The sequence below is a fragment of the Zootoca vivipara genome, chromosome 12, assembly GCF_965207765.1.
Source record: "Zootoca vivipara chromosome 12, rZooViv2.hap1.1, whole genome shotgun sequence".
NCBI lineage: Eukaryota > Metazoa > Chordata > Lepidosauria > Squamata > Lacertidae > Zootoca > Zootoca vivipara.
Genome location: NC_142595.1, coordinates 42,729,089 through 42,750,477, shown reverse-complemented (window position 1 = coordinate 42,750,477; position 21,389 = coordinate 42,729,089). Strand labels below are relative to the sequence as shown.

The following is a 21,389-nucleotide window of genomic DNA, read 5'->3' as shown; positions in this document are numbered from 1 at the left end:
CGGGTCAAGCTTTTTGCTTTTTTTCCCCCCCTCCCCTAAAAGGTGGCTGCACCAGCTCCAGTTTCAAAGCAGATCTCCTCACCCTGGGATCAATGACCAGGAAGGTTTTGATTTTGTTCTCCCTCAGGTAAGAGTCTCGTGGCCAGAAACAAACTTCCTCCACAGCGTAGGCACCACCCAGGTGTAGCAATGTGGCCTCCGTTATATGAACCCTCCTGAAAGGGAAAAGAGATGGGAATGCAGACGGATACAGAAGAGGTCAGCCAAGGACACAGAGGTACAGTTCCCCCCCCCCCCAATTTAGGACATTTCCCTGCATGCACCACTAGAGGTCACCTCAGGTGGCAAATGGAGTCCTATCTATGTATACAACAGAACGGACAGAGAGGGGCCACTTGTTCATCATACAACAACTGTCACTCAAATTAATGTAATTCCTCTTCCCTGCCTCTAGGGAGCAGCAGTGCCCACATATTTCAGTTAACCGCTGAAAAGCAACCAAAGGTACTATTTTTCAAGGGAGCATTTGGACATTGTGTTGGAATAAAAAAAAATTTGGATACATATAGTTTATAAAGGAGGTGAAGAACTGATAGCTAATTTAATTGCAATGTCTACGGCAATAAATAGCAGTAAAGTGGTCAACTGGCCAGTATTGTCCCAGCCTGAGCAGGAAAATACTCTTCTGGCAGGAAACGAGTATTGGGATCTGAAAAGCCAACAAAAGCCAGATTTTCCCAGGCTTTACCCTTAACCCACCAACTTTTACTACCATTTTTGGCCAGCCTCTGCCCCTAACCTAGCAGTCTCCAGCCGAAACTCACCATATCATATTCTCCCAAGGAGTGGAGCCACCAGTTTCAGGCAGGGTCCGCCCCAATCCATCACATTCCACTAAGCCCCACCTATAAATTTCAGTCAGGCTCCACCTCTATCCTAGTTGGCTCCACCCCTAACCCTTCTACTAACTAAGCCCATGGCTACCTACCAATTCCATCCAGGCTCTGCCCCTAAACTGTTAAGCTTCACCGCCTCCAGCCCACCAGATCCTTCACTGTCTTTGAATTTGATTCTTCCAGTCCCAACCGACAAGATTCTGGGTCTAGCCCCTGCCCTAGAACTACCGCAATATACCAGGGTCTGCTTGGTCACTACTTTCATTGTCGCTCGATAGCATTGCCGCAGCAGTAGAGTCTGCACTCTGTCCACAAATAGCAACACAGTCAAAAATGTGTATCATCAGTTAAAGGGGAACCTCGGGTTATGTAACGTCCTCCTTACGAATACTTCGCGTTACGAGCTCCGCGAACCCAGAAGCAGGTTTCCGGGGAGTGAACTTTGCCACGGGATGCGAGCGGAAGTCGTGCGCCAGCAGCGTGGCGGCAGCAGGAGACCCCATTAGTGAAAGTGAGCCTCAGGTGAAGAGTGGTTTCAGGTTAAGCATGGACCTCCGGGACGAATTAAGTTCATAAACGGAGGTACCACTGTATTTGTTTGACTGTTGCTGAGATTCCTTGCCAGGCCACTAGGGGCCAGCGTCCAATCTTGCCTACGCAAGAACCAAAGCCTTTCCTGGACCAAAGTGGGAGCATCCCCTCTCACCATGTCGCTTCCCTCACCCTGGCACACCTCCTGCCTCCATGTGATTGGCTAGCGTCACATCATCGGACCAGACGTCGTACTGCCACTTCTGGAGCCCAATCACCCCACACAGGACGTTCCCCGAATGGACTCCGACTCTCATGTTGATGTCCACTCCAGTGGCATCACGCAGTTTCCTATTTGTGAGAGAACAAACAGGACAAAATAAGTTTGCATTTTATTAAAAATGCCTGATCCAAATTAGTAACGAAATAAATGGAAGCGATTAAAAGTGAGAGAGAGGGGAGGGACACATCTCCGTATTTCAGAAATTAAAATAGCAAGTCAGTAAAGGTAAAAGGTAAAGGACCCCTGGATGGTTAAGTCCAGTCCAAGGCGACTATGGGGTTGCGGCGCTCATCTCGCTTTCAGGCCAAGGGAGCTGGTGTTTGTCCACAGACAGCTTTCCAGGTCATGTGGCCAGCAGGACTAAACCGCTTCTGGCACAATGGGACACCGTGACGGAAACCAGAGCCCACAGAAATGCTGTTTACCTTCCTGCCACAGCGGTACCTATTTATCTACTTGCACTGCCATGCTTTTAAACTCGGTTGGCAGGAGCTGGGACAGAGCAACAGGAACTCAATCTGTGGTGGGGATTCGAACTGCTGACCTTCCGATCGGCAAGCCCAAGAGGCTCACCCACATCCCTAACAAGTCAGTAACATTCTACCAGCCTTATTTTAAAAGAGGTCAGGGAGTGATTAAATATCCGTCAGTAGAACATGAGACTCTTAATCTCGGGGTTCTGAGTTCGAGCCCCACCTTGGGTGGGGGGGGGTGGACTAGAAGACCCTTGGGGTCCCTTCCAACTCTACAATTCCATGATTCTATGTTGCTGGACTACATCTCTCTTAAACCCTGCCTGTTGTCTATGCTGCCTGGGGCTGATGGGAGTTGGAGTGGGTGATATTGTCCCCACCCCGGAGGTGGGATTACCTAGGGGCACTAAGAGGCAAGGTATGGCAATGGGGCACTGGAGGTGGCTCCCTCCAAGTGCTTTGATCTCTTATTCATGATTGGCCAGGCGAGAGATGGAACAAAACACCTTCCTGTTCATATGTAAAGTTTTATGGCTCTTGGTGCTTCCAGAGCTCTGTCCTTTGGTCACATTTGTATGTACGATTCTAAGTTGTTGAAAGATAGCCATTAGTCATGGCTGGTATCGCTATATCGAGTTCATTGATTTTGTTGAATTAATTAAACTAAATAGTTTTAACTGGGTTTTGAATAAACATGCAATTCATTGTTACTGTTTTGAATTTTATTGTGTTACTATCTTCCTTAGTGGGCCATGCAAAGCCCTATTCTAAATAATATATTTTTGTAGGGTAGGGTAGTGGAGCACCGGGGATGAGTTTATGGCCTGAAAAACTTGGGGACCACTGATCTAGAGATTGCAGGCTCATACTGTCAGAAACAGTCCCTGAAGTAACCTGGGCCCAGGACATTTAGGACTTTAAAGGTGAATTACACCTGTGGGAATATAGCTTACCAATATGTTCTTTAACATTAAAGACCCAAGGATGGAGCTGTGGATCTTGAAGGGCACATGTGCCAAACCAGAACACCCCAATGTCGCTGCTGCTCAGAGCTCATTCATGACTTGGGATCCTTCCCCCAATTTTCTCCCTTCCTCCCTCCCCTTTCACCTCCCCCACTCCACTTACTTGATGGACTGGCACATGTCAAGGCCCATCTTGACGCAGTTCCGGGCGTGGTTTGGCAGCGACACAGGCAGCCCAGAGACGCAGTAGTAGCAGTCGCCCAAGATCTTGATTCTCATGCACTCGTTATCCTGGGAGGGAGCAGGGTTGAGGATGAAGTTTACCACCTGAGACAACATCTCGGTTTCCTTGGCAACATACACATCGTGACTCACTGGCTTAGGGCAGCACAGCTAGGGTACCATTTCCGCACAGAGGGGTAGAATGTTTCTATGGCCACCACAGCACAATTTCCCCAAATTTCCCTGAAGAAAGGCACTGATTGTTAATCCGCTCTGGGAATTGTGGCTCGGGGGGGGTGTAGGAAGGGGGGGTCTTCTAACAAATCACAGAACCCTTAACTAACCGGGGGTTTTTTGGGGGGGGGAGCTGGCATAAGTCCTGGGAAGGGGGGATTTAGGCTGCATCCTAAACCTGTTCACCTGGGTCATGTAACCTGGGAACCTGGTATACGTTAAGCCTGCAGAAAGGGTGTTCTAACTCTGTTCTAACCTCAGATATGCTGATGACACAACCTTGATAGCAGAAAGTGAGGAGGAATTAAAGAACCTTTTAATGAGGGTGAAAGAGGAAAGCGCAAAATATGGTTTGAAGCTCAACATCAAAAAAACCAAGATCATGGCCACTGGTCCCGTCACCTCCTGGCAAATAGAAGGGGAAGAAGTGGAGGCAGTGAGAGATTTTACTTTCTTGGGTTCCATGATCACTACAGATGGTGACAGCAGTCACGAAATTAAAAGACGCCTGCTTCTTGGGAGAAAAGCAATGACAAACCTAGACAGCATCTTAAAAAGCAGAGACATCACCGTGCCGACAAAGGTTCGTATAGTTAAAGCTATGGTTTTCCCAGTAGTGATGTATGGGAGTGAGAGCTGGACTATAAAGAAGGCTGATCTCCCAAGAATTGATCCTTTTGAATTATGGTGCTGCAGGAAACTCTTGAGAGTCCCATGGACTGCAAGAAGATCAAACCTATCCATTCTTAAGAAAATCAGCCCTGAGTGCTCACTGGAAGGACAGATCCTGAAGCTGAGGCTCTAATACTTTGGCCACCTCATGAGAAGAGAAGACTCCCTGGAAAAGACCCTGATGTTGGGAAAGATTGAGAGCACAAGGAGAAGGGGATGACAGAGGACAAGATGGTTGCACAGTGTTCTCGAAGCTACCAACATGAGTCTGACCAAACTGCAGGAGGCAGTGGAAGACAGTAGTGCCTGGTGTGCTCTCGTCCATGAGGTCATGAAGAGTCGGACACGACTAAACGACTAAACAACAACAAACTCTGTTTAAAGGCTTGTTTTCTCTCTGCCAAGCTTAGTCCAGCTCAGCCAGCAGATCTGCTCCGGATTGGAGTTTGGATATAGCACACTCTTATCTCTTATGCCAGTTTAACTTAATGTTACACCAGCTTCTTGTGTACAAGATTTCCCTGCATGTCACTGGACTCCAGCTCCCATCAGCCCCTGACCAATGACCAGGGATGATGGGGGCTGTATTCCTACAACATCAGATTCCCCGACTCCAATCAAAGGAGAACAAACTGTTTTAAGGCACGGGAAGGGTATTTATGGAGGGGAGATATTCTCTTACTCACCTTGGCGATCTGGTCAAACTTGCCAAAGAGTTCGTTGAGCATGAGGACTAGCTCCTTTGGGGAGCATTCGCTGGCCAAGAGTGTGAACCCAACAATGTCGGCGTACAGGATGCTGCGAGAGGGTGAGGCAGAGAGAAACGAAAGATGTTGTGTGGAACCGTACGGTGGAGTGAGATTCCTCCAACCACCTCCCAATTGTTCAGCCCTAATCCACATACGTCAGGTCAGGCAATCTTGTAGATGACAGGTGGCTTCAAAAGCAAGTACCTGATGTTTTCGTGGCGCTTGACGTAGAGGTTGTGGAAATTATTGGTGCTCTCGTGACGGTGTTGGGCCTGGCCTCCATCACGGAGCCTTTCGATGATCTCGGCCTTCATTTCCAAGGCGATGTAGGCAGGAAGGATGGAGAGAAGAAGATGCTCCTAGGAGGATCAGCACAGCAAGGTGGTGGTGGGAGGAATTGGGAACAACCACGTCAGTTTATAGTACCCTTCCAATACTGAATGAAGGCTGTTAATCTTCAGCATTAATTGGTTTGTTGCTGAGCTCTTTTTACAAGTGTCAGAACCTAGGAGTTCCCCATGCAATGAGCTTGAAGGGGCCTTTCTTTGTCTGTGATTGGAGAGGAAAATAGCTCCTCTGTGCATGGGCAGAAGAACATCCAACCTTTACTGGTAACCTCCAGGAAGGTTTAAGCTCTGACATCTCTCTTGTGCATAAATGAAAGGCCTGATGGAATGGGTGCAGGCCTGAAGGCCATGATCCAGCTCATAGGATGATAGGAAGCTGCTCTACTGTGCCAGACGGTCGGTCCATTCAGCTCAATATTATCTACAGCGTCCCCCAACTTGGTGCCTTCCAGGTGTTTTGGACTACGATCCCATCAGCCCCAGCCAGCACAGCCTATGGTGAGGGATGATGGGAGTTGTAGTCAAGCAGTATCTGGAGGAGGCTGCTGTCCAAGGTTTTGGGATGGAATCCTTTCCATGCCTACCTGGAATGGAGCCTTCTGTGCGCAAAGCCATTCTCCATACTCACCTGGTGCCTCTTCTCAGACTCCAGCTTGACTCGGGATTGGATGAGGTTGAAGGTCTCGTGGAAGGTCTCCCCCAAGGCCACCTCCATCAAGTGCTTATGGTAGGCACCCACCAAGTTCCCGCAGACAAAGATGACGAGATTGGCCAGGAGCTGGAGCCAGGTGCAAAAAGAGAGGGTGTAAGGCAGGCATCCCCAAACTCGGCCCTCCAGATGTTTTGGGACTACAATTCCCATCAGCCCTGACCACTGGTCCTGTTAGCTAGGGATCATGGGAGTTGTAGTCCCAGAACATATGGAGGGCTGAGTTTGGGGGTGCCTGATGTAAGGCGAAGAAAGACTGGGAGGCGATCGTGACACAGTGCAGCGCCGGAAAAAGAAGCCAGTGTGGTGTACTTTTTGTGTGTGTCGGACGAGGGGCTCATCCAACTTCCTCTTGTGCCATGTTTCTAGGCCCAGATCTGGGCTTTAAAGCTCCGTGTTTATTTTATTTGGTCCCCAAGCTGTCCCTGGGAAAACCGACATTTCATTGCTTAATCACAATCAGGTTTTCAGCAGTAAAATGCAGGTTTACCCAGTGAAAGCACAGGGACCAAACAAAAAACCTGCTTAGACATGGAAAGCATGGCGCAAAAGGAAGTGTGGATGAGCCATAGGACTGTGGGAGACCAAGGTTTAAATCCCCATTCAGCCACGAAGCTCCCTGGTTGTCCTTGGGCCAGTCACTGACTCTCAGTCTAGCCTACCTCGCACGGCTGTTGTGGGGATTAAGGGGAGAACCGTACCTACAGCCTAGAATGTGGGATACAAATGTAATAATACCTCAGGATAGAAATTCTGCAAAGCCCATTACAGTATCAGTAAGGCCAGCATCACCACGCAAGAGTGCAGCCTGACCACAGATCTGGTTTAAGAGGAGCCCAACGTTGATTGTTAGAGTGAAAAGCAACTCCAGAAAAAGTGCAAGGAAGGCTCTGAATGTATGGCAAAAAGCTTGGGTTGAATAAGCGATTTCAAGGACTGTGAAGAGATGGCGAGATGCCAGGGTGGCAGAAGCTGGTTGGTTAGAGGATGAAGCAGCTAAGATGATGTACATTTCCTATATAGGGTGTGTGCTAATGGAAATGCTCTCACAGACTCTGTTGGACTCTGTCCGGTAATGCATTACTGAATGAGGTCGGACTCATCCTGAATTTGCTGTGAGCGTCCCTCAAAGGCAATTCCCCCCCACACACACACACACAACAGGAATTCCCAGGAATGTCCCATTGGCCTGCCTTGTGATGTGAAGCACGGATGGGGTGACAGGGCCCCACTGACCTGCAGCGCTAGCTCCGACTGTGAGCTGTGGCCCAGAGAGAGGTAGACGCTCAGGACGATGATGTGGGAGAGGGAGGAGACCAAGCCGGCAGCCACGGCATCTTTCATGCCAACGGGCAACATGGTGTAGACAGTGAAGATGATGAAGAGGAAGAAGGAGACCTTTGGGAGAAAAGAACACAGCGTCAGTTCTCCTTGTGATAGGAGGGAAATTAGGAATGTGTGAATTCCACTAGTCGGGGGAAGAAAATTGGGGGTCAGGGAATCTGCTTAAATGCTTTCTGCCACGTTCATGCTGATTTTGGAACAAGTATCCCTCAGACCCATTGTAAAGAACTTGCCTACTCCCAGTTTTCCCACACATAATATCCGTCTGTCTCTTCCATATCAGTCACCAATCTACAAGCAGGGCTGCGAATGTTCCCTGCCTGATACCCTGGAGGATCCATGTCAGCCAGTACAGACAATAGTGAGCTAAAGGCAGGGCCGTCTTACCCATAGGCGCTAGGGGTGCAGGGGCACCCGGGCGCCGGGCTCTCAGGGGCACCAGGCCAAGAGTCCGGGGCCCAAGAGTTGAGTCCGGGGAAGAGCCCACCCGTCGGTCGGAGCACAGCGGCAGGTTCTTCTGCTGTGGGCAGCTCTGCACCACATGTTCGGCGGCGACCAAGCTAACGAGATGCTTAGGCGGGCAGCCGGCTTCGCCTTCCTGCGCGCCTGGGACTGGGCAACCTGGGGGGGGTCGCTGGGCGGATCTTTGCACCCCGGCGCCGCATATGCTTAAAACAGCCATGGCAAGAGGGACCAAGGGCCTGAGATTAACTATTATTGTCACGCTCAAGAAGTTTTATTTACTTTTAAATGGAGCATCATTCAGTTGTGCAACCCAACCCACAGAGTGCAGACTCCTGCATTCTGAAATTGCACTGTCAGAGGTTCTTGTGACTACTCTAGAGTAACGACGCTCCGCATGCTTGTCTTTCAGCAGTTTTTATTTAGTGCAGGCTATTTACAGTGAGCTGGGTATGTACAACATGTCTGCTCAGTCCGATGCAGAATCCGGCACTGCCCCCCCCCCACGTGACCTTCTCCAGCATAGTAGTCTCGGGACAGTGAATCTCCTCCCTCTCTTTCTTCTGCGTAATTCCGGAACCGGAGGAAGGGGTCTACGCTCCAGGCTTTCGCTTTCTCCCTTCTCCCCCTCCCTTTCCTCACTCCTGTGTGACCAGGGCTCTCTCATGTTGCTGGAGCCCTGGCCCTCTCTCTCCATTCCCTCACTAACTTCCTCCGAGCCCTCGCTTCCCTCGCTACTTGGGGAGGAGCTACTTCTGATGCAAGGGGGCGGTTCTCTGTACTTTTTCCCCCTTACAGGCAAAATCCTGGCCAGACTCAGCATCACACCCCCTCAGCATCTTTGGGTGTCTTCTGGGTCCCCAGCACTGCTACCTGCCATGAAGCCTCCTCCCCACGGGACTGAATGGCATTTTACATTTCCCACAGTGCCTTGCAGCAAGTTCAAGCTCAATTTTTATTACAGCAAAAGCCAGCAATACAGAATATCAAAATTCCAAACAAAAGAAAATCAGCAATAACATCACCAGAAATAGAACAATTACACAAAAGGAAATGCAATGTGTCATTCAACAGAAGAAATTTATGTTTCTTAATAGCTAAAGTGCACAATTTGGCCACGTCATATGACCCTGGGCTTGAGGAATCTTCCAGAAGGAATTTTCGTAAGATTTCGGGGGGAAATTTCAAATAATATTGTAAGGGTGTAGATTTTGATAAAAGGGGTAAAATAAGTCGAGCTCGTTCTTCACTATAAAATTCACAAAATAAAAGAATGTGAGTCACAGATTCTACCTTGTTAGACATGCAAGGGCAAAGGCGCTCATGAATTGGTACCCGCATAAATTTGCCGTACAGCATCGCTGAGGGCATTGCCTCAAAGCGGGCTCTAGAGAAGGTCCATCTATAAGCTTCGTTAGTGATGTTAGATAAGTAAGGGGCAGCTGTAAAATTGGGCCACGATTTTAGACATCTATAATTCTCCGGGAGTAAGGCATCTTTTCTTGTTGTAATTCGACATCGTCAAGTCTCTGAGTAATAATTATTTTTGCCTTGTTCAGAGTTCCATTAAAAAGATCTTCAGGATTTAGGCCAATTTGTTTGATCTTGTTAGTTATTTGCATAAGCCAGGGTGGACAGGGAACTGCGGCCAGGAAATGAGGTAACATTCCCTTTGGATTGTAAAGGATTTCCAACCAGAGGGATATTGCTTGCTCCCAGGCTTGCCTTGCACCTCTTGACAAAGCATAGCACTAGGGCCTTGTGGGAAATTTATAACGGCATGCTCCCAGCTCTACACAGATGCCAATCAGAAGAGGGCTACTAATGCAGAAGGGGTGGGTGGGTTCAAAGACCACTACGCAGAGGCCACTTCAAGCCTACAGTCAGGTCTCTGAAGGCTCCTCCATTTCAATGTTCAGGCCGGCAAGTGAAGGATGCAGCTTGAGCCCCTTACCTGATCCCAGGCACTGACCACCCCTCCGGTGAAGACAAAGACATAGCCCATGGTCATCAGGCAGGTCCAGATGATGGCGGAGAAGATCCGGGTGCATTGCTGGAAGAAGCTCTCTATGCACACGAGGATCAGGATGAGGCTGAAGATTGCCAGGGCAACGAATAATGTAATCAGGAAGCCCAGGTTGGTGGAGAAATCCTGGAGAGAGAAAGGGAATTAAAAAAGCAATTCTGTTTGCCTGGCTTTGCAGCATTGACTTGAGTTTTACCACCAGGGGGGCACTGCGCTCAATAGGAGAGCAAATGCTTTGAACGCAAAAAAAGAAAAATTTAGGCCAGCAGCATCCCCTTTCAGAGGGTCAGGACACCAGGATGGGAAACATGAGTGCTAGGGACTCTGAATGGAACACAGAATTCCCGGGCAGATGCAGGAATGCTCAGGCACAATATAATGCAGCTCTGTATGTTCAACACAGCAGAAAACACAGTGGTGCAGCTGGCAGTTTGGACTTCGTGCTATGGCTCAATGGAGGCTGGCCCATTAGGGCAAAGGAAACGGTGTCCATCACCTCAATCTGCCATCCCACAGCTGCCTGCCTTCTTACTTTCAAACAGTCCAGAGTTTGGCACCACCTGTCAGCTTCCTCCTCTTAATTTCAGGGCCAGTGGTATGCGCAGTGCCGGATTTACACGTAAGGTAAACAAGCTATAGCTTAGGGACCCTCTCTCTCCCCCCCCAAATAAATATACTTCTTCTTAATTGTATTTCACTAATAATATACTTATTAATTGTATTTCAGTTCAACAATTACTTTGATAAAATATATATTTAGTTATGTGAAAATGGCTTTAGATACTCAGAGACATGGTGTAGTGGTTAAGAGTGGTAGACTCGTAATCTGGGGAACCGGGTTCGCGCCCCCGCTCCTCCACATGCAGCTGCTGGGTGACCTTGGGCTAGTCACACTTCTCTGAAGTCTCTCAGCCCCACCCACCTCACAGAGTGTTTGTTGTGGGGGAGGAAGGGAAAGGAGAATGTTAGCCGCTTTGAGACTCCTTAGGGTAGTGATAAAGCGGGATATCAAATCCAAACTCTTCTTCTTCTATTAGGTCCATAAATTACCACAGAGCATATATTCAACACAAAAACCAGCGACCATTTGTTGTTGACAAAGCACAGCTGGACATATAAGAGGGCCCCATTACCTTCAGTAGCTTAGGGCCTCATCAAACCTAAATCTGGCCCTGGGTGTGCGGTCTGTGGACTAAGGGGACTAGGCTAGTCCCCCTAAAGGGTCCAAGAGTCCTTCCTCCACCTTCCCAAATCCGGCCCGACTTTAGGAAGGAGGAAGGAGGGCTCCAGCATCCTGTCGGAGGACTGGCACAATCCTTCCCAAAGCCCAGGAAGCTTTCAGCAGAAAGTTACAGGACATGCACTGATAGGAAATGAAGCCCCTAACTGCATTGCACATTTAAAGCAGCGGCATGGCTTCCCCTCAAAGAATCATGAGTGCTGTAGTCTGTTAAGAGTGCTGAGAGCCGTAGTGCAACAAAAGTGGGACTGGGAACAACAACAATCCAGATCTTTCGTGATATCGGGTCCTCCCTAAGAAGAGGGCACATGCTGTGGTGTAAGCTGGCAACCAGACCCTGTGTTGTGGGTGGGAACATTTGGATGGCCACAACACCCTATTGGAGGTTCCTCGATGCTGGGAGCAATCAGGCCAATGGGATGCCAGCAAATTCGTATTGAGGGACCTCTATTTAAGCCCATGCGTGTGTCCCTGAGCTTCCTCTTTGGGGCCAGTAAATCAGAATACCCGCCCACCTCTCCCTATATTTAGGGCTTGCACGCATGACCTTGCTGTGCCGTCGTGTGTCGCCTGTCGTTGGGACAGGAGAACGGCAGGAATTTTCCCCACTCGGCTGATTGGCTGGTGCCATTTGGGTTTCGCCTGCCACGTAGCAAATTGTCACAACTTGTAAGGTTGAGGATAGGCTCTGGTTCAGGTGACTGGGGTGGCAGAGCGCTCTGGCCATCCCTATGCAATGGGTATTCCGCTAAAAGGATCGTGGGACTCTTGGTTGGTCTTCCCTGAGAGGGGTTGTGCCCAGAGCCAGAGTCCAGGGGGGCATCTGGCTGGCGGACTGGTTGAACACCGCCTTCCACTATGCCAGGTGTTTACCCAAGGCTGATCTACAGTGTGCTCTGGGTCAGCTCTGCCTGCAAAGGTGCAGGGAGCTAGTCGAACCAGAGCCTATGCAACCAGTCACTTGATTGTAATCAATAAAGTTGTGGCCTAAATCCTGCCAAAAACCAAACCTAAAATTTGAGTCTTGTCTGAATTTATTTGGGGAAGATTAAAGGGTCTACACATATGCAAATGAGAAGTTAGAGGATTGCAACAGGAAGTCATGGGGCATGCACCGATTGGAAACGAAGCAGTTTGTCTGCCTCAAAATGTTTGCAGGCACAAATGGTACTGAAAGCAGCATGACAGCATGGTGTGTGAAGAGCTAAAGAAAATGTTCAAACAAAACTTTGTTAAGAAAACAGAAGCTTTTTTATTGGGGATATTAGACACAGATATAGCCAGAGAAAACAAGAGAATATTCCTTTACGCTACAGGAGCTGCGAGAGCAATAATTGCCAAAAATTGGAAAACAGAAACAATGCCGACCAAAAAAGAGGGGCATTATAAATTATTGACTATATTGAATTGGCTAGATTGACAGGAGCCATTGGGGGTCAGCCCAATCAAAAATTTCAAAAAGAATGGGATAAATATAGAGAATACCTGAAAAAGCAGTGTCCTCAAATTAATACTTGGATTTGTTTCGACTAACTTCTGCAAAATAAATTATAGTATAAAAGCTAAAAATAGAAAGAAAAAGGGGTAATAATGAACTAAGGAGACAGTTTACCAAAAACGAAAAGAGAACCATGTTGAGTATAAAGGAAGTCAATTGGAAGAAAAGAAGAATTGAAATATGATATATATACTGTTGATTATTTTATATGTGTAAGCTTGCATATGTTATTATTTTTTTATTTGTATTTCATTGTTTTTTGTTTTTGATTGTGCCTTTTTATGAGTGTATGTGTGTATGTGTTGTAAAGTAAAGTTATTTTTTAAAAAAATGAAAGCCGCGTGACATATATCCTTCCTAGAACCATCATGACTACAAATCATGGAAAATTAAGAGGATGTCTGGAAGGACCCAAAAAAAGATCTTGCAAGCCTGCAGTCTGCCCACAAAGGTCTACTCTGCTTTCTCTATTGCCTGCTGCCAGATCCTTTAAACTGGAGGTGCCAGGGGTGGAACCGAGGACTTTCTGCCATTGAGCTATGGTCCCTCCACCAAGCTCAACTTTTCTCCCAACCACCTCGTCTAAGGATGGGGGGCCTGCGTAGTCCTCTGGATGTTCTTGGGCTCCAAAACCCATCAGCATGGATGATGGGAGTTGAAACAACATCTGGAGGGCCACAAGCTCTCCCACCCCTAACCAAGTTCTTAGAACCTAAGAACAGGACTCCTGGATCAGGCTAGTCCAGTATTGTTCTCACCATGGCCAACAGTGGGAAGCCCACAAGCAGTACCTGAATGCAACAACACTCTCCCCTTTCTGCGGTTTCCAGCAACTGGTATTCAGAAGCATAATGCCTCTGAAAGAGGACATACAACAAAATGACCAGAGCCAAGAGTTGTTGATATCCGCATCTTCTGTGAATTTGTCTAATCCTCTTTGAAAGCCATCCCGTTGGTGGCCTTTTGTGGGAGCAATTCTTTTTCTGTCCTGACTCCCATAGACACTCCATCTCTCTCTCTCCCTCCCTCCCTCTCCCTCTCCCTCTCCCTCCCCCCCCCCTCTCTCTCTCTCCTTGCAAACATGCTTACCCGGCCACTGGCAAAGGATGTCACAACGAGAGCCACGCAGATGCCCAACACAATGAAGAGGAGCAAGAGGATGAGGGGGTACTGTTGGCTCAAGCTGTAATACGTTTGATAGTAGAGGTCCTCCCGTGGGGTGTCGCTACTGGTTGACTGCGGCCGACGCTGGCAGGGCATGGCTCTCCTGCTCCCACAAACTCCTGCCTTGGAGGGGAGAGAAGGAGAGCTCACTCCTCCCAAGGAGAGTAAGGGAAAGTCAATCAGCACCTCTTGCTGAAGCTGTCGAGGATACCCATTTGCACTTCAAGGCTGCGGAGCCCCATCTTGAAAAAAACAGGTGTATTAATCCAGACAGGGGACATAGGGAAATCCAACTGAGCAGTGAGCATGAAACCTGGGGTGGATGATCTCAGTGTGGAACGATGTTCTCAGCAAAAACCACCAAAGTCAGGTAAAGCGGGCATCGTCAATACAGAGAGTCTGAAACATGAGGCCCTGGGGAAAGAAATTAAAAGTAGGTTAACAAATGGTCCTTATTCACACTTATAGACTAATACTGCCCGAGGACTGTCTCGCCAGAGTGGTGCATGCTCTACTTATCTCTCGCTTGGACTACTGTAATGCGCTCTATGTGGGGCTACCTTTGAAGGTGACTCGGAAACTACAATTAATCCAGAATGCGGCAGCTAGACTGGTGACTGGGAGCGGCCGCCGAGACCACATAACACCGGTCCTGAAAGACCTACATTGGCTCCCAGTACGTTTCCAAGCACAATTCAAAGTGTTGGTGCTGACCTTTAAAGCCTTAAATGGCCTCGGTCCAGTATACCTGAAGGAGTGTCTCCACCCCCATTGTTCTAACCAGACACTGAGGTCCAGCGCCGAGGGCCTTCTGGCAGTTTCCTTGCTACGAGAAGCCAAGTTACAGGGAACCAGGCAGAGGGCCTTCTTGGTAGTGGCACCCGCCCTGTGGAATGCCCTCCCACCAGAAGTCAAAGAGAACAATAATTACCAGACCTTTAGAAGGCATCTTAAGGCAGCCCTGTTTAGGGAAGCTTTTAATGTTTCATGAATTTCTGTGTTTTAATGTTTTGTTGGAAGCCGCCCAGAGTAGCTGGGGGAACCCAGCCAGATGGGTGGGGTATATATTATTATTATTATTATTATTATTATTATTATTATTATTATTATTATTGAATACTTCACTAGTATTTCTCGTGTTCTGTTAGCCCAAAATGGAAAATGAACAAAGTCCCAACTAAAGAAGAATGGCAACTTAAAGTGATGGAATATATGCAGCTTGCGGACCTAACATATAGAATAAGAGAACAAGAAGAACATATGTTTAAAGAAGATTGGAAAATGTTTATGGAATATAGGAAAATTGTGTGTATTTGAAAAAGCGGGCAGCATTAAGATAAATTCAACAGTGTAAATAAGTTTTGATGGATGTTATAATGGAATACTGAAGGGTTTAGTCTATATAAAATATGCAGGGATTTATGTTGTGCAAAATGAACCATGGAAAGAGAGAAAGGGAAGTCATTGATATGTTAAGGTTGTTTAAGTGAATATTCTAAAATGTAAAACATAAATTTAGTACTGAAAATGCCAGAGAATTGTTATCTTGGTTATTCCTCCTTAGTAATAACGAGTACAAAGGTTCCACCTTGTTGGAGGTCTTCAGGCAGAAACTGAAGGGACATCTGTAGGGGGCGCTCTAGCTCTGAACTTCATATATTGAAGCCCAGAGTGCTTGGAGTAAATGACCAACAAGATCCCCTTCAATTCTATAATTCCACAATCTGTTTTTTTTAGCTACATCCAATGAATAAGTATTCATGAAAAGACAAATGTTGTCATAGAATGGTCAAGTTGGGAGGGACCACGAGGGTCATCTAGTCCAACCCCCTGCAATGCAGTTTTTTTAACCCAATGTTTAACTCAAACCCACCACCCTGAGATGAAGAGTCTTATGCTCTACTAACTGAGTTATCAGTATTTTTCAACCTTGGAACCACATATGTCATTGGACTACACCTGACCGTAAGCTAAATTGGCTGGGGATTATGAGAACTGTAGTCTGGAAACATCTGGGGACCCTTTGGCTGTTTTTATCATCATCATCATCCACCGAGTCCGTATGGTGCTGTGATTAGTGTCGGTCTAGGACAGGCATCCCCAAACTGCGGCCCTCCAGATGTTTTTGCCTACAACTCCCAAGATCCCTAGCTAACAGGACCAGTGGTCGGGGAAGATGGGAATTGTAGTCCAAAACATCTGGAGGGCTGAAGTTTGGGGATGCCTGGTCTAGGACCTGGGAGACCAAGGTTCCAATCTCCACTCAGCCATGTAGCTCACTACGTGACATTGGGTCTCTCTCGGCCTGAATTGTCACACTGGGTTGTTGTGAGGATAAAAGGGGGAGTCACCTCCACACCAGGATTCTCAGGTTTGTAGCTCTGTGAGGAATAGACAACAGTCCCCAGGATTATTTGGGGAAATCTGTGTGCTTCAAATGTTCTTTAAACATACTGTGTGGCTATGACTGAGAAGCACCATGGCTAGCACCTTGAGCTTCGAGAGGTGGGATATAAATGTAACTGCCATCATCATCACTACCACTATTATTATTAATTATTGTAAGGACCGTTTTGAACACAAGGATGTAATAATTGTGGCCTCGAAAGGAAAGGAAAGGAGAAACAAACAAACAAACAAACAAACAAACAAAGAACCTCTCATCATCTAATCTATGAGCTCTGGCAAGTGGTATATTAATAACATGCGAAAGAGCCATGCTGGAATTCGTGTGAATTCACACCCTCAGTGAATGAGTGCAGAGATGGTCAGATAGAAAGAGTGGGTAGAAAAGTCAGAAAAAGTTGTCTGGGGATAAAACAAAGTGTGAAGGGTGGGAGGGGAGAAGAGAAGAGAAGATACATGGCTGACTAAAAGACTTGATGTTGGCTACTAGAAATTTTATATATTCTTCCCCTCAATAACATCAACTACCATATTTTTATCTCACCTTCCTCTAATGTGCTCTGTCATATTTTGCTTCACAACAACTCTGTGAGGTAGATTATGGTGAAACCCTAACCATGCCTACTCAAAAGTAAGTCCTGCTAAATTCTGTAGGGCTTACTCCCATGAAAGTGGAGCTAGGAGTGCAGAGAGCTTTATGGCTGGGCTGGAATTGGAACTCAGAGCTACCTCTCCCGAAACCAAGCTTGACTATCTATCCACGTAGCCCATATGAGAGAGATGAGGCAGATCCGATTTTTAGGGATACAAAATGATAACCCATTCAGGTGGATGGATGGAGCTCAGGGATGATAACAAAAAGTGAAATACATCTCTCTTTCCCCTCTCCCTCCATTACACACAGAAATAAATATTTTAGATAGATAGATAGATGGTAGGTAGGTAGGTAGGTAGATGATAGATAGATAGATAGATAGATAGATAGATAGATAGATAGATAGATAGATATAGATGATATAGATAGATAGGTGATAGATAGATATACCGGTAGATGATATAGATAGATAGATGATAGATAGATAGATAGATAGATAGATAGATAGATAGATAGATAGATATAGATAGATAGATAGATAGATAGATAGATAGATGATAGATAGATGAGAGAGAGAGATGATATAGATGATAGATAGATAGATAGATAGATAGATAGATAGATAGATAGATAGATAGATAGATAGATAGATATAGATGATAGATAGATAGATAGATAGATAGAGATGATAGATATAGATGATATAGATAGATAGATAGATAGATGATAGATAGATAGATAGATAGATAGATAGATAGATAGAGATAGATGAGAGAGAGAGAGAGAGATATGATATAGATGATAGATAGATAGATAGATGATAGATAGATAGATAGATAGATATAGATGATAGATAGATTGATAGACCGATAGATATCTTGCCCACTTGGGAAATCAATCAGCTTTGATATAAACTGTCAAAGTGCCACAACAAATTAAGCATCCGTCAACCTCTGCTGTGCTCCTTTGTGGGGCATAAATGCACGCACTTCCCACACACTCTGGTTGGTGAGTGCCTATATTTCTGAGCAGTTCCCTCTAAGAAAGTGCTATTTCACAAAATCCCGGACTCACCCCATGCCACAAATATTCACCTCCCTCATTCTGTGCAGGTGAAGAATGCCCAAGAACGATGGATTGCTGATTCCATGCCTAACTGACCAACCCCTCTTGCCTGCTCACCGATCATCACGTTTTTTAAAAAGGCAAGATGCAAAAACCCATCCAGTCTTCCATCTCTCCCCTGCGCAGCCTTCCCCTCCCTTGGACACACAACAGGCAGCCGCTGCCACCTCACAAAGTGCCCAAACGCCGAGGAAGCGGGTGCTTCTTACCTGATCTAACAACCACCGGCAGCTCCATCATCGGAGCAGGCAGCCTGGAATCTCTCCCGTCACTCACCATGCTCCGACTTCTCTCACGCAGTTGCAGGAAGTCAGTCTGCCTGCCTCCCAAAGCCCAGCCCAGCCAGCTGAACTTGAGATTAAAAACTCCCTGGCAAGATTAACACTTTCACTCCCAAGGGGCAGAGGGGGGGCACAGTCCTCCTGGGTTGCTTCCAGGTGGCCTGTTCTATTCAGCACTCATCCAGATTTGCCTGCACAAAGTTTGCAGAGAGGCTGGACACCAGCAGCTATGCACTGAATATGGTTGCTTCAAATATGCTTGCAGGGAGGTTAGACGATGTAGCATCAAAGATTGGCTACCCGGCACTTTCCTGTGCGTTTCCCCCTTAATTTCCTTATCTGTAAAAAGTCTGATTGTGCTTCCTGAGTGTCACAATCTGTGGTGCGAGTCAATCACATAGTGACAAATCTAGGTTGTGCAATTAAAACCGGCTGCAGCAAACCTGCTTTCCTAAAAGACTGAACTTCTTGCAGTAAGGAAAGAGGTGAGAAAATGCACTGGCAAGTGTGGGAGAGCACTTGCTTGATGCAACATCATCTAAGCTCCCCGCAAAAGAAACAACAACATAAAAACAAACATAAAAACCCAGACTGAATGTTTGTTAAAATAGCTGACATCATCTGATCTCCCAGCAAACAAATCAGGTTGAATGCTCAATAAACAAGTCAGTTGGAAGTGATCCACCTTTGGGGGGAAGTGGGGTTTGTGGCATAATAATAATAATAATAATAATAATAATAATAATAATAATAATTTATACCCCACCCATCTGGCGGGGTTCCCCCAGCCACTCTGGGCAGCTTCCAACAAAATACTAAAATACAGAAATCCATCAAACATTAAAAGCTTCCCTAAACAAGTGTGGGAAATCCTTGAGTGGCACAACTTGGATTTGCTCTTATGCAATGGAATCCCACCTCAAAATGTCAACACCTTGGAAGCCCTTTGGGATTCACTATGGCCCATGCAAGACCTTGATCCAAAGGAGCTCGGTTTTCTTGCCTTTGCCACTGTCAAATGGAGGCTTTTTTTCATTTGGGGCCCCAAGGTTGAAGAACACCGCATTGCACAAGAGCACTTGATTTTGTTTTAGTTTTCCATCTTTGGACCTCATAAAACCCACAGCAGTAAACTGTCACAAGCCCTAGCCTTTTACTTTCTAAATGTTCCCTTCAAATTCTTAAAGCATAGCAGTGGTTCCCCCCCCCCCCAACTTTACACGTTCATCCAACTCTTTACTGGAGACTTATAACAACACTTACCGTACTCCTCGCTCCTAAAGTCATAAACATTTAGACCAACAAACCCTTAAACTGAACTTAAGGTTTTATCATTTAAACTGGGTTTCCCCAACCCCTGTTTTAATGGGAAGAGCCATATTTAACTAAATAGTTGCACAAAGCAATGCAACAAGTTCCGCTAGAGCAATTCTCCCTCCCTGCAATTGGCTCTGTGGGGTGGGAGAAACACCCCCCGCCCCCCAGAGCAGCACCAGTAGAGGAGAGGGGGAGAGGAGACATTTTTCCACCAGGCCAGCCGAAATTATTACGCTGACATTCTTCTCAGCACTACTTTATATTCCGCCCTATTTTTGTTTGGCTGTTTTATTGTGTATTTTAATTGAGGATGCTTTAATTTTGAACAAAATCCAAGGCAGATCCTCATGGCTCTCCTCCCAACCCACCTGGTGAACCAGCTTGAGCCTCTTCTAAGTATCTCTTGTGCTGTTCTGACCCCAGAGTCATCATTCAGGCTCCATGTGTAGGCATTATTAATGAAGCAGGCTTATTAAACAGGGTTTATTACAATTCCCTGGCAGCAGGGTTTGGCCTAGATTGGTGGGAGGGAATCTCAGGCCCAAATGTTGACTGCCAAAATGGCACCCTGCTCCCCAAGAAAGAAAAAGGGGCGAGGGACATAGCTGTCAACCCTCCCCCTTTTTGCAGGAAACTCCTTTACTCCAAGCCACAGCTGTCAACTTTCCCTTTTTTTGCCGGAAATTTCCTTATTCCAGCGCCGTTTCCCGCTGCTATCCTGGATTGTTAGATATACTGTAGACCAGGCATCCCCAAACTGCAGCCCTCCAGATGTTTTGGCCTACAACTCCCATGATCCCTAGCTAACAGGACCAGTGGTCGAGGAAGATGGGAATTGTAGTCCAAAACATCTGGAGGGCCGAAGTTGGGGATGCCTGCAGTAGATTGTCCCTAGGACAGGTGAACCTGCTGATCCCTTATTTTCAAATCCAAAAGTGGACAGCTATGGTGAGGGAAGATCTACATCAGGAGCATGTGGGGCGGGTGCAGATCACCATCAGCTGCCCTTGTGGATCTTGCCGCCTGAGGCAGTGAGTGGGCACCTTGCCTTGTGAGTGGGCTAGCCCTGACTGTGGTCCTTCAGATCTCTCTTTCTGGCCCTTCAGATTTTTGCTAGGCCATTCTCCCTTTCCAGGACACCTCCCCCACTCCAGGCTACATTAGTCCTGCTCCACACCCTCCTTGAATGTTTGGGTCTGGCTGAAATGTGTCCTTGAGCTGTGTTGATGCTTTTCTGAATGACTGTTGGAGAGCTGTGAGGTCTGAGGTGCAGAGACCTCTGACTTTTGTGTGTCACTGGAATTCAGCTTCCTGTGCACAGCTATTGCTCCACCCACTTTTGCCTCTGGCTCCACCCACCAGTGGCATACGGCCTCTGGAAGATTCTGCATGAGGGAACGTGGTTATCAGGCTGAGAAGGATTCTCCACCTCTGCCCTAGACCGAGGGAAAGAAAGGAGCAGGGATTGGTGCCCACGAGCTACATTCACCGTGCCTGAAATAGAATGCAGGTGTGACTCACATCCCAAGGGCTTGGAGCAAACAAACGTCCATTAGAGCTTTCTGCATTGTCCACATCAAAGACCAAGCAATTCCGACAAAACACTTAAAAGGGAGGCTGCATTGTCCGTAAGGGCCATATAACTCATGACGCAGTTGTTACACAGTGTCTCAGCTATTCTTTTCCAATTCAGTACTGTACTTCAAAGAAATCAAGTTTCTGAATTGCACCCATTTACCCAACAGAAGCTTAGTCACAGAATCGGCTGCGGAATTCCCATTGTTTACTCTCAGCTCAGAATTCTAGTCCTCTTGATCATTTCGGAGCCCCTTTTGGGAGCCGAGACATCA

At 46.9% G+C, this 21,389-nt stretch overlaps 1 protein-coding gene across 2 annotated transcripts in view; it reads right to left on the bottom strand.

Moving 5' to 3' along the window:
* The window catches only part of ADCY4 (adenylate cyclase 4), a 55,100-nt gene extending 36,813 nt beyond the window's left edge, over positions 1 to 18,287 (bottom strand). For both annotated transcript variants that reach the window (XM_035102704.3, XM_035102710.3), the window contains exons 1-10: positions 18,151 to 18,287; positions 13,741 to 14,229; positions 9,842 to 10,039; positions 7,318 to 7,479; positions 6,001 to 6,150; positions 5,230 to 5,384; positions 4,963 to 5,074; positions 3,312 to 3,439; positions 1,620 to 1,778; positions 83 to 215 (exon numbers count right to left, since the gene is read on the bottom strand). In XM_035102704.3, the coding sequence (XP_034958595.3) occupies positions 83 to 215; positions 1,620 to 1,778; positions 3,312 to 3,439; positions 4,963 to 5,074; positions 5,230 to 5,384; positions 6,001 to 6,150; positions 7,318 to 7,479; positions 9,842 to 10,039; positions 13,741 to 13,911 (1,368 nt within the window). In that variant the 5' untranslated portion in view covers positions 13,912 to 14,229; positions 18,151 to 18,287. The remainder of the gene's footprint in view (positions 1 to 82; positions 216 to 1,619; positions 1,779 to 3,311; positions 3,440 to 4,962; positions 5,075 to 5,229; positions 5,385 to 6,000; positions 6,151 to 7,317; positions 7,480 to 9,841; positions 10,040 to 13,740; positions 14,230 to 18,150) is intronic.
* Positions 18,288 to 21,389: the final 3,102 nt, after the last annotated feature.